Source organism: Ranitomeya variabilis, chromosome 4 (genome assembly GCF_051348905.1).
Source record: "Ranitomeya variabilis isolate aRanVar5 chromosome 4, aRanVar5.hap1, whole genome shotgun sequence".
In the NCBI taxonomy this organism is placed as follows: Eukaryota; Metazoa; Chordata; class Amphibia; order Anura; family Dendrobatidae; genus Ranitomeya; species Ranitomeya variabilis.
Genome location: NC_135235.1, coordinates 394,173,517 through 394,186,971, shown reverse-complemented (window position 1 = coordinate 394,186,971; position 13,455 = coordinate 394,173,517). Strand labels below are relative to the sequence as shown.

At 45.1% G+C, this 13,455-nt stretch overlaps 1 protein-coding gene across 3 annotated transcripts in view; it reads left to right on the top strand.

Moving 5' to 3' along the window:
- The window catches only part of LOC143764875 (uncharacterized), a 45,979-nt gene that overhangs the window by 16,492 nt on the left and 16,032 nt on the right, over positions 1-13,455 (top strand). For all 3 annotated transcript variants that reach the window (XM_077250934.1, XM_077250935.1, XM_077250936.1), the window contains one exon: positions 8,111-8,243. In XM_077250934.1, the coding sequence (XP_077107049.1) occupies positions 8,175-8,243 (69 nt within the window). In that variant the 5' untranslated portion in view covers positions 8,111-8,174. The remainder of the gene's footprint in view (positions 1-8,110; positions 8,244-13,455) is intronic.

Below are 13,455 nucleotides of genomic sequence, written 5' to 3'. Positions count from 1 at the left end.
ATATATATATATATATATCTCTACTATATAATTGTCTAAGGGTCACTTCCGTCTGTCTGTCCTTCTGTCTGTCGCGGTTATTCGTTCGCTGATTGGTCTCGCCAGCTGCCTGTCATGGCTGCCGCGACCAATTAGTGACGCGCACAGTCCGGAAGAAAATGGCCGCTCCGCACTCACTGCCAGGCGCCGGCATACACCCCTCCACTTACCGCTCACACAGGGTTAATGCCGGCGGTAACGGACCGCGTTATGCTGCGGGTAACGCACTCTGTTAACGCTGCTATTAACCCTGTGTGACCAAGTTTTTCACTATTGACGCAGCCTATGCAGCGCCAATAGTAAAAACATGAAATGTTAAAAATAATTTAAAAAAAATGATTATATACTCACCTACGCCGCCTTTCCCGCTCCTCGCGATGCAACCGGCACGTTCCGTTGGCACGGATGGTCTGGCAGAAGGACCTGCCATGACGTCACGGTCATGTGACCGCGACGTCATCGCAAGTCCTACGCGCCTGTGCGGAAAGGACCTGCCGTGACGTCATCACAGGCCCTGCGCGAGCAGGCTGGGACCGGAAGCTGCCGCCTGTACCTCGCACAGGCGACAGAACTACAAGTATGGTGAGTATGTTAGAACTACAAGGGGCCCTCGGATCGGAAGGTGAGTATGTTTATTTTTTTAACCTTTGACATACGTGGCTGGGCAATATACTATGTGGCTGGGCAATATACTACGTGGCTCTGTGCTGTATACTACATCGCTGTGCAATATACTGCGTGGCTCTGTGCAATATACTACATCACTGGGCAATATACTACGTGCCTCTGTGCTGTATACTACATCACTAGGCAATATACTACATAGCTGGGCAATATACTACATAGCTGGGCAATATACTACATGGCTGGGCAATATACTACGTGGCTCTGTGCTGAATACTGCGTCACTGGGCAATATACTGCGTCACTGGGCAATATACTGCGTCACTGGGCAATATACTGCGTCACTGGGCAATATACTACATGGCTGGGCTATATACTACGTGGCTGGGCAATATACTACGTGGCTCTGTGCTGAATACTACGTCACTGGGCAATATACTACGTCACTGGGCAATATACTAGCAATATACTACATGGCTCTGTGCTGTATACTACGTGGCTGGGCAGTATACTACGTGGCTGGGCAATATACTACGTGGCTGGGCAGTATACTACGTCACTGGGCAATATACTACGTGGCTGACCAATATACTACGTGAGATATATATATATATATATATATATACATACATACATACATACATACATACATACATACATACATACATACATACATACATACATACATACATTCGCTCGCTCATACATACGCATGCAGACACGCGCGCATGCATACATGCACACACATGCGCGCATACACACACACACACACACACACACACACACACACACACACACACACACACACACACACACACACACACACACATATATATATCACAAACACTTCATTGCATTCAAACAGTCCCTCACTACTTTCAAGACCACAAGACCACACTCGCCACAGCTAAACAAACCTACTTCTCATCTCTCATATCCTCCCTGTCTCACAACCCTAAACAGTTATTCAACACCTTCAATTCTCTCCTCCGTCCCCCAGCACCTCCTTCCTCCCCACTTATCTCAGCTGAAGACTTTGCCTCATTTTTCAAGCAGAAGATTGATAACATCAGAGACAATTTTGGTCAACAACCCCCAGAGCCCTTCCTCCCAACTTCCCAGCCCTCCACGTCCAAAACCAACTTCTCCACCATTACAGAAGATCAACTCTACTCTCAAGATCGCATCTCACCACCTGTGCACTTGACCCGCTCCCATCCCACTTCATCCCAAACCTCACCACAATCTTCATCCCAACCCTAACCCATCTCTTCAACCTATCACTAACAACTGGTGTTTTCCCCTCAAGCTTTAAACATGCCTCCATCACACCTATCCTCAAAAAGCCTTCTCTTGACCCATCCTCTGTATCTAGCTATCGCCCTATATCACTTCTCCCTTATGCCTCCAAACTACTGGAACAACAAGTCTACCTTGAACTGTCCTCCCATCTCTCTTCTTGCTCCCTCTTTGACCGCTTACAATCTGGCTTCCGGTCACACCATTCCACTGAAACTGCCCTAACTAAGGTCACCAATGACCTCTTAACCGCCAAGAGCAAGCGACACTACTCTGTCCTCCTCCTCCTCGACCTGTCAACTGCCTTTGACACAGTGGACCATTCCCTATTACTACAGACCCTCTCATCCCTTGGCATCACAGACTTGGCCCTATCCTGGATCTCATCATACCTAACAGACCAGACATTCAGCGACTCCCACTCACACACCACCTCCTCACCTCGCCCCCTATCTGTCGGAGTCCCACAAGGTTCAGTTCTAGGGCCCCTGTTCCTCTCCATTTACACCTTTGGCCTGGGACAGCTCATAGAATCTCATGGCTTTCAGTATCACCTCTATGCTGATGACACACAGATCTACATCTCTGGACCAGATATCGCCTCCCTACTAACCAGAATCCCTCAATGTCTATCCGCTATTTCATCCTTCTTCTCTGCTAGATTTCTGAAACTTAACATGGACAAAACAGAAATCATCATCTTTCCCCCATCTCACGCGACCCAACCCCCCCCAACGAACCTATCCACTACAGTAAATGGCTGCCCACTCTCCCCAGTCCCCACAAGCTCGTTGCCTCGGGGTAAACCTTGACGCTGATCTCTCCTTCAAACCACATATCCAAGCCCTTTCCACTTCCTGCCGACTTCAACTCAAAAATATTTCGCAAATCCGTACATTCCTCAACCAAGAAACTGCAAAAACCCTAGTCCATGCCCTCATCATCTCTCGCCTTGACTACTGCAACCTCCTGCTCTGTGGCCTCCCCTCTAACACTCTCGCACCCCTCCAATCTATTCTAAACTCTGCTGCCCGACTAATCCACCTGTCCCCCCGCTATTCCCCGGCCTCTCCCCTCTGTCAATCCCTTCACTGGCTCCCCATTGCCCAGAGACTCCAGTACAAAACCCTAACCATGACGTACAAAGCCATCCACAACCTGTCTCCTCCTTACATCTGTGACCTCGTCTCCCGGTACTTTCCTGCACGCAACCTCCGATCCTCACAAGATCTCCTTCTCTACTCCCCTCTTATCTCCTCTTCCCACAATCGTATACAAGATTTCTCTCACGTATCACCCCTACTCTGGAACCTTCTACCACAACACATCAAACTCTCGCCTACCATCGAAACCTTCAAAAAGAGCCTGAAGACCCACCTCTTCCGACAAGCCTACAGCCTGCAGTAACCACCGATCGACCAAACCGCTGCATGACCAGCTCTATCCTTGCCTACTGTATTCTCACCCATCCCTTGTAGATTGTGAGCCTTCACGGGCAGGGTCCTCTCTCCTCCTGTACCAGTTATGATTTGTATTGTTTAAGATTATTGTACTTGTTATTATGTATACCCCTCCTTCACATGTAAAGCACCATTGAATAAATGGCGCTATAACAATAAATAATAATACAGCCAGCAGTGCATTCCATATGTGATATAGAGACTGCAGTGCATCTCCTATGTGATATATAGAGCCAGCAGTCTGCATCTCCTACAAAATGTAATCTATACAACCAGCAGAGTCTGCGTTTCCTATGTGATATGTATTGCAGGAGAGTTTGCATTTCCTATTTTATATATACAGCCAACAGTCTGTGTCTCCTATGTGATATGTAGAGCCAGTGAGTCTGTGTGTCCCCTATATATATAATATATATAAATATATACACATATATTATTCATACATATTCATTCGCTGATTGGTCTCGCCAGCTGCCTGTCAAGGCTGCCGCGACCAATCAGCGACGGGCACAGTCAGATTAGTCCCGCTCCATACTCCCCGCAGTCACGGCTCACACAGGGTTAATGCCAGCGGTAACGGACCGCGTTATGCCGCTGGTAACTCACTCCGTTACCGCCGCTATTAACCCTGTGTGACCAAGTTTTTACTATTGAGGCTGCCTATGCAGCTTCAATAGTAAAAACATGTAATGTGAAAAATAATAACAATTCATTATATACTCACCTTCCGCCGCCTTTCCGACGCTCTGGTTACCGGTCCATGCAAGCGGCAGGTTCCGGTGCTAAGTTTGGTGTACGACAAGGACCTGCCATGACGTTACGGTCATGTGACCGTGACGTCACCACAGGCCCTGCGCGAAGAACCTGCGGTACCATGGGACAGGCAGAGACTGCGTCAGGAGCGCCAGGAGCAGGTGAGTATTTCATATTCACCTGTCCGCGTTCCATCCGCCGGGCGCCGCTCCGTCTTCCCGTCCTCTTGCACTGACTGTGCAGGTCAGAGGGCGCGATGACGTATTAGTGTGCGCGCCGCCCTCTGCCTGAACAGTCAGTGCGGAGAGACGGGACGCTGAGGAGCAGCGACGAGAGGGGAGTATGTGATTTTTTTTTTATTTTTTTTTTTTATTGCAGCAGCAGCATTACATCAGGTACAATGCTTTATGGAGCATCTATGTGGCCATAAACAACTGCATGGAGCATTATATGGGGCATCTATGGGGCCATAACTGCATGGAGCATTATATGGGGCATCTATGAGGCCATAACTGCATGGAGCATTATATGGGGCATCTATGGGGCCATAACTGCATGGAGCATTATACTACGTGACTGGGCAATATACTACGTGGACATGCATATTCTAGAATACCCGATGCGATAGAATCGGGCCACCATCTAGTAATATATATTCAGCTAGCCCAGTCTGCATTTCCTATGTGATATATACAGCCAGCAGAGTTTGTCTCCTTTGTGGTATATACAGCTAGCACAGTCTGTGTCATAGTCGGACTGGAGTGTCTGGGGCGCACAGGGGGAATTCACCCTGCAGCTATATGCAAATATCTGTTAGCCGTTATCCCTATTATAGTTGAGCATTGACTGTAAAAGAGAGGCGACTCCTGCACATCTACTATGCGAACATCATAACTGTGATGTACAATTGCAGTAGTCTCCATTAAAGGGCGTTTCATTAAAAAAAGTTATAATACCGCCACACCATGATTGGACTACATATTCCGGACCACCGGAAGAATCGCCCGACTCCTGCCGCCACCTCGCTATTTGTAAGTACAGTACATTCCGACTATAAGGCACCCACCCCCTCCCGTTTTCCCCAAAAAAAAAATTTGGGGAAAAAAGTGCGTCTTACAGTACGAAAAACATGGTAAAAGGAAGAAATACCATGATCAGACCACATATTACTACTATATGGTAAGCGAATACTACAATACTAATCATGAATAAAAACCACAATACCAACAACACTGTCATTACTATCAGTGACATTATACACAGACATGTATAGTGTCAGTCTACAGGTAATACAGTGATCACTGGTGACATTATACACAGGAGCTCTGTATATAATGTAAAGTGTGCATGTACATGTGATACAGAGACTCACCAGTGACGTCTCTAGGTGAAATCCTTCATCTTCACTTTTCTTCATCTAGCACAGACCAACATCACTTCTCCCTGGTGGGACTTGTCTCTGCAGAAAATAAGTATAGCTGATCACTTGTAAAGCACATTTTTCCCCCGACTTCTAAACTATGCCAGATGAAGAAAAAAGTGAGAGTTCCTCCATGCACAGTAACAGAACACCCCTTGTTTTTGCCCCTCACCAGGGCTGTGGAGTTTGTCAGCCAAACCTCTGACTCCTCAATTTCCATGACTCCAACTTCACGAAAATGGACTCCGACTCCACAGCCCTGCCCCCCACCATGGAAAACCGTCTCCTAAAAAGTAAATTATATTACAGCAGTAATAATGTTTACCACTTGGCACCATAAACTAATAATGCCTCCTATATGGGGGACCAGACAGGCCAATGTACATCTGTCCCTTGGCCTGGCCCCAAGATCATGCCGCATTCACAAAAGAAAAAAAAAATCATCTTGCCTGCCTATGCTCCCAGCGCCACGCCGCCAAGGCCCCGGGGCCTACTGGCGAATTCTCTGGTCTCCTGGTGACCCTGGATATATAGAGCCAGCAGAGTCTGTGTCAAATATATGATATATACAGCCAGTGGAGTCGTGATATAGACAACCAGCCGAGTCTGTCTCCTATGTGATATGTAGAGCCAGCAGAGTCTGTGTCCAGGGCCAGTTTTAGACAAAGTGGGGCCCTAGGCTAAAGTTTAAAATGAGGTCATAAATGCTCATAGATTACACCATCACACTCTAACATTTTTTGTTGCATTTACATGCGCTGAGTTCAGACCTTTCAATGAGCGTGATTGACAATTGAAGTCACTTGACGCTTGTTTCCTGGCCTTATTACATCGGCTGAGGAAGACTGATGGGCACAGAACGATCACTAATAAATCATTCTATCACCATACAGGGTCATGTTATCAGCAACAGGGCTGTGGAGTCGATGTTCGCTTTGGTGAAGTCGGTATCAAATGGACCGACTCCTAAAATACAGTATATAATACATAGAGTGCAGTTTGTGCTGTAATTTTTTTCATAAGAATTTGGGTAAGTTATGAAATGTCCTATAAATGTCTGTTCTGTTCCTGATCTAAGGATCTCGGCTTTTAGTGGAGATGAATCTGTGCTGCACTTTATGAACATGCTCAGTAGTGAGGCAGCGCTGTGGGGTTGGAGCTGTGGATATTGAGGAGTTGGACTCGGAGGTTTGGATTACCGACTCCACAGTGGTGATCGGCAAAAGACATGAGCGAATATCGTCGGATACTCATTATTCGGCTCGCTAATAGAGCTTACTGCATAGCTGCAACGGGAACCCGGGTACCTGGATCGCTCCTGATAATCAGATGTCCGGAGTCGCGGCTGTGTGACAGTCACAACATACAGGCTCTCCATGCATGTGTTGTGTTTGTCACACAGCCGCGACTCATGCAGCTGCAGCACCGGACACCGAATTATCGGAGCGCTCCAGGTATCCGGGTTCCCGTTGCAGCTATGCGGTAAGCTTTATTAGCGAGCCGAATAAGGAGGGATCTGACGAGATTCGCTTATGTCTAATGAGCAGCACATCTGCAGCTTACATCAGGTGATGTGATGTCGTAAACAGTCCAATTGCCCGATAAATGACCAGCATTTTGCTTGTTCGTTGGACGATTGCTAACATATTTATACATATGAACTCTCCTCTGTGCAGCCGATATTTAAAAATTCAACACGCCCACACCCTCTGTGTCTAAACCCGGCCATCTACATATACTATTAACATATGTACAAGTTAGAATAATGCAAACAAAATCTATATATAAACATGCACACACACACTGTTTATGCTGGAGTGAATGAATGTTCCACCCTATGAACTGCAGCTTCTCCTGCTCACAGCAGCACTGTCCCAGCAGACATCTTCCTGCCTTCTCCTCTACTGGGACTGCCGACTAGAGCAGGAGGACAGGAGCCATTTTCACCAGGAGCAGCACATACTCTGGATGCTGTACTAATCTGCCAGGTCAGGTTGGTAGCTGCCATCTCTAGCTCCCCCTCAGAGGCGTCGTGTAGTAGGACAGGAGCACTGGCCAATGAGCACTTCTGTCACTCTGATGGGGGGATATTCACGGGCCTCTGCTATTGTCCTTCACTGCACGCTCCTTTTTCAATGCCAGGCCCTCACCAAAGGTCCTGACGCTCCCAGAGTACATGGCCTGTAGTAACATCACGGTCTCATGATCGTGATGTCATTTCAGGTCCTTAACCAGTCTCTACATCGGGAGCTTCATTGACAATGCTATTATCATTGAAGCTTCTGCTGTAGACACTGGGGCCCCCAAGGGAGTGGGGAGCCCTAGGCAGCTGCCTAGCCTGCCTTGCCCTAACGCTGGCTTTCTATACTGTCATGAGTGCCCTGCACCTATCATGCATCTGCTTTTTTCCCTGATATTTTTAATATCTTATATGTTAAAGTGAATGATGTCACTCGAAGTACAATTCACAAGCATTTGTGTAGTTTGGGAGGAGTTTAATATATTTTTCTTTTAGATGGAGCTCCAAGGGCTAAGCTGAAGAGAGGAAATCCTCTGTTTCATTTGCCAACTGTAATACAATGGCCTGGGACAGGTGTAGCAGGGTTTTAATGTTTGTCATCAAGCTAAGACAGCTGCTGACTGGAGAGGTAAGTCTTGTAGGAAATAGAAAAGTTGAGGAGTGAGGAGAATTAATGGGAATCTGTCAGCAGGTTTTTGCTATTTAATTTGAGAGCAGCATAATGTAGACATTGAGACCCTGATTATAGGGACGTGTCATTTACTAGGCCCAGTGCTGTAGTTTCAATACAAACAGTGTTTTATCAGCAGGAAATTATCACTGCTGGACTGTCATGTGCATGCCATCGAATCTGTATAACTCCGCCCCCACTAGTGATTAGCAGCTTTCACATAATGTACAATGTACACAGAGCTGCCAATCAGTGATGTGGGCGAGGATGTACATAGCTCAGCATTCTGACCACTGATAAATCTGCAACAGAGAAAACAGGGATTCTAGTAAAAAGGCACTAAGCAGCCCAGTGTCACATCATTGGAATTAGGGTCTGTGCACCTACACTTTGTTACTCACAGATTCTATCGCCAAAACCTGCTGACAGATTTCCTTTAAAGGAACACTAATAATGTCTCATCTAATTTTGTTTTATGTTACAATTTAAATTGCGGGTATGTGTAAAGAAATTTGTTTCCAAATTGATAAGCCATCTATTCCCTTTTATTTCTACCAGAGTCTGAGGGCTCGCTCACACTATCGTTTTTTTTTTTTTAAGCGTATAGCACTTGGACCAATGATATGTAATGAGGCAGTTCTGAGCAACATTTTATCATACCGATTCAGTATGAGAAAAAAAAATCGCATAATGTAAATCAGTCAAGACAAGACTTGCCCATTCAAGTCTGTGGGTGCGTGTTTATTTGTGAAAATATGTCAATTTTGGTGAAAAATGCCCTATTCAATTTTTTTTTCTTAATTTCCTATTGTATCAGGAAATGCATATACATTAACCACTATGAGCAGACTATCGCCCTATGCTTTGTATTGAAGCATCTATTGAGCGTGTAACCCTGTAACAAGGGTCATAGTGAAGGGAGGGGGAGCATGGTGACAGTCCCGATTGTAAATAGTGAAGTCTCTGTTATCAGTTATATATAGAGGTGTTACCTCTCATTATAGTCCTGCCTCTAGTTTTGAAGAGCCTTGTTGAAAACTTTCCAAAAAGGGCATGAAGTATAAGTTCAAAAAAGCCACAGTGGCCACTGTTAAAATGGCAAGATTGCTTATGATCTTTCATGAAAGATCGTGACATGGGGGGAAAAAAATGTTGCCCGAAGATGTTTAAAAAAAATACACATAACACAAAAAAACTCACCTAACTTCCCTTTAACAATAAGTATTTCCCAGATACTTTGGGATCCATTTGAGAAAGTTTCAAGGAGAGTTTTCTTTGGAACAGAACTTTATAATGTGCTTTGGATGGTTGGTATAAGTGGAACTGCTCAGTGCATTCTTGTATGCTTGAATCCTGAGTGCAAGCTTGGAAGAGAGATATTATTCTCTTTCCCAATTTGTTGCATGAGAACGAGATATAAAGTACGTTTGGTAGAAGGTTCTGATTGCCATCTGGGCCTTGATTTTGTAAGTATAATACCTCTTGGGCCTGCTGATTAGATAGATTGATAAAGCAATGATCACTGAGTTGTATGCCAAGTGCTTTATGTAGTCTTGTGGTCAAGTGACCCCAACCTGCAGGATCGAAACCACGAGGCAGGGCTGGCTCCAGGTTTTCGTGGGCCCCGGGCGAAAGTCTCAGTGGGCCTCTTTAACAGATACCACAATGTATTATTCATAGATATGGCAGAGAAATATAAGGTATAGTACAAAGCCAAAGATTTCACTTCTTACGTTACATGAGTGATATCTATTGCAAATTCTACAATCCCATACAGCTGAAGGGGATTCAGGTGATTTAGGGTTCATAGGTTTCAGGGTTTCAGTACCTGTAGTATTAGAGGTAAACGGGATATTGATAAAAGTAGAAACTGTACCCTTTAAAAAGTCACTTTCCGCCTATATAGTCCTCCATACAGTATTATGGGCACCAAATAATTCTCTATACAGTATTATGGGCACCACATGGTTCTCTATACAATATTATGCCACCTCATAGTTCTGTACTATACAGTATTATGAGCACCACATAGTTCTCCATACCATATTATTGGCGCTGCATAGTCCTCCATACCGTATTACTGGCGCCGCATAGTCAACGATACCGCATTATGGGCGCTGCATAGTCCTCCATTCCGTATTATGGGCACCGCATAGTCCTCCATATATTCAAAATACCGTATATACTCGAGTATAAGCCAAGACCCCTAATTTTGCCACAAAAAACTGGGAAAACTTATTGACTCGAGTATAAGCCTAGGGTGGAAAATGCAGCAGCTACTGGTAAATTTAAAAAATAAAAATAGATACCAATAAAAGTAAAATTGATTGAGACATCAGTAGGTTAAATGTTTTTGAATGTCCATATTGAATCAGGAGCCCCATATAATGCTCCATACAGTTCATGATCGCCCCATAAGATGCGCTGTGCAAAATACGCCCCATATAATGCTCCATAAAGTTCATGATGGGCCCATAAGATGCTCCATACAAAAATATGCCCCATATAATGCTGCACAAAGGTTAATAATGGCCCCATGAGATGCTCCATATTAAAATATGCCCCATATAATGCTGCACAAAGGTTGATTGCCCCATAAGATGCTTCATATAATAATATGCCCCATATAATGGCCCCATAAGATACTCCATATTAAAATATGCTCCATAAAGGTTGATGGCTCCATAAGATGCTCCATAGCATGATATGCCCCGTATGCTGCTGCGATTTAAAAAAAAAAAAAAAAAAAAACATACTCGTCGCTGAGTGCTGGTGTCCTGAGCAGGCAGGGACACAGGCGTGCTATGGGGGTCAGGTGCCGGAGTCTCCGCTGGCTCAGGCCCCCGGCACTTGCGATATTCACCTGTCCCCGTTCCACCACTGCTGTCTTCCATCTCTCTGCAGTGACCTTTCAGGCAGAGGGCGCACACTAAACACTTCACCTCTGACCTGAACGTCACAGCCAGAGGATGCAGAAGACGAAGCCCGGTGGTGGAATGGGGACAGGTGAATATCGCATGGCCCACACTCCGCTGTCATACTCACCCCCCTCAAGGCGTGGTCTCTCAAAGTCCCTGCTTCTCCGATGATCTCTGGCGTGCGCCGGCAGCTTGTTCCTATGTTCAGCGGTCACATGGTACCACTCAGTAATGAACATGCACTCCACGCCTATGGGAGTGGAGTTGCGTCCATATTCATTACTTTAATGAGTGTTACCATGTGACCACTGAACACAGGAAGAGCTTGTTCTTGTAACCATTTATCCCTAAGTTCACTTATCTTATGTACCATATAGCTGCTCTGACCTGGAGATTGCCTGCATGGTCAATATAATGGCAATAGGCAGGATCAGTTATTTGACACATTCCCCCTCTTTTGCTGTCAGATAGTCTAACACTACAGTATGCTGGTTAGAGACTTCAATTAATTCTCTGTATTACATTAGTGGTATTGAGAACCTCAAGATCCTGAAAAATGTGATCATCAAGGTAGTCTGTGGCCTCTACTAACATTTGTATTATGAAGGGGTATATGAAAAATAGCACTGAATACTTTCCCTATTTCTACTACTACATATGGCTTAGGCTGCTTTCACACATCAGTTTTTTGCTGTCAGGCACAATCCATCAAATGTTGAAAAAAAACGGATCCGTCGCAGATTGTGAAAAACTGATGTGATGGATCCGTTTTTTTTTTACGGATCGGACTAGCTGATCCAGCTAATTGGATCCTAAAAAAATCAGAGCATGCTCAGTAAAAAAAAACAGATATGGCACCATAGGGTTCCATTGTAGCAAACGATGGATCCGTCGCCGTCTGTTTTTTCGACGGACACAAAAGTTACTATGTCCGTTTTTTCCGGCCACCAGAAAATCAATTTTCGATGGATCCGGCAAAAAACGGATGAAACGTGAGGCCATCTGTTACAATCCGTCGCTGATACAAGTCTATGAGGAAAAAACTGATCTGGCGGCAACTTTTGCCGGATCCGTTATTTTCAGAATTTGACAGATTGTGCCTGACGGCACAAAACTGATGTGTGAAAGCAGCCTTACCATTTGGCCAGGGTATATTTTCTGCTCCTGTTTTATACAAGGTGTCAATTGGGACTGCTGCTACTAGCGGTGGATGCCGCGTCGCTGGAATACACGCCGTCTTCACTGAGAACTAAGGCTTCAGCATATCCATCGGATACCACAGCCGGACTCACATGAGCCTATCTCTACAGAAATTGAATAAGGGCGATTCACAGTTCATGATTACTTACTCATTTTCCTGCCCCTACTTGGCAGCACGTTACTGACGAAGGCCAACACAGGCTAAACGTTTATTTTCTCTTTTGCTGTAATAAACGCAAAGGAGATTCACCTTAAGTTGAGTGCCAGGTTTGATTAACTTTATTGACACACAGTGTGGGAACCTACCTCGGCAGCTCTTTCTGTAGTGCATACGGTATTTCATTTCAATCGGTTCCTGGACATGCGCAGTCCGAAGTATGCAAGCGCATTGAACGCATGTCTTGCGGTGCCAATGCGTTCCCATAGACAGTAATGGATTTTTTCGCGCACTCATCCGCAATCATTGGCATGCGGACGATTGCGCAATATTTGATGCCTCAAAAAATGCAACATGCTGCGTTTGCCGGACACTGCCGCACCCAGCGAAACCACGCAAACGCATGTCCCTGCATACAGTGTTAAACATTTCATTCATGATTTGAAAACCATTCCCGGTGACTACCTCTTGAAGCTCATCAAGAGAATGCCAAGAGTGTGCAAAGCAGTCATCAAAGCAAAAGGTGGCTACTTTGAAGAACCTAGAATATAAGACATATTTTCAGTTGTTTCACACTTTTTTGTTAAGTATATAATTCCACATGTGTTATTTCATAGTTTTGATGCCTTCAGTGTGAATGTACAATTTTCATAGTCATGAAAATACAGAAAAATCTTTAAATGAGAAGGTGTGTCCAAACTTTTGGTCTGTATTGTATATATAACTTCAATAGCCTCCATAGGAAGCTAGAAGCTGCCATAGCGCGATCGCCTCTGCTACATAGAAGTGATGCTCAGATCGCTTCTATGCAGCAGAATTACACGCTTGCTACTAGCGCCGACCACAGGGTGGCGCTCATAGCAATCTGCCATCAACAACCAGAGGGGTCTAGAGG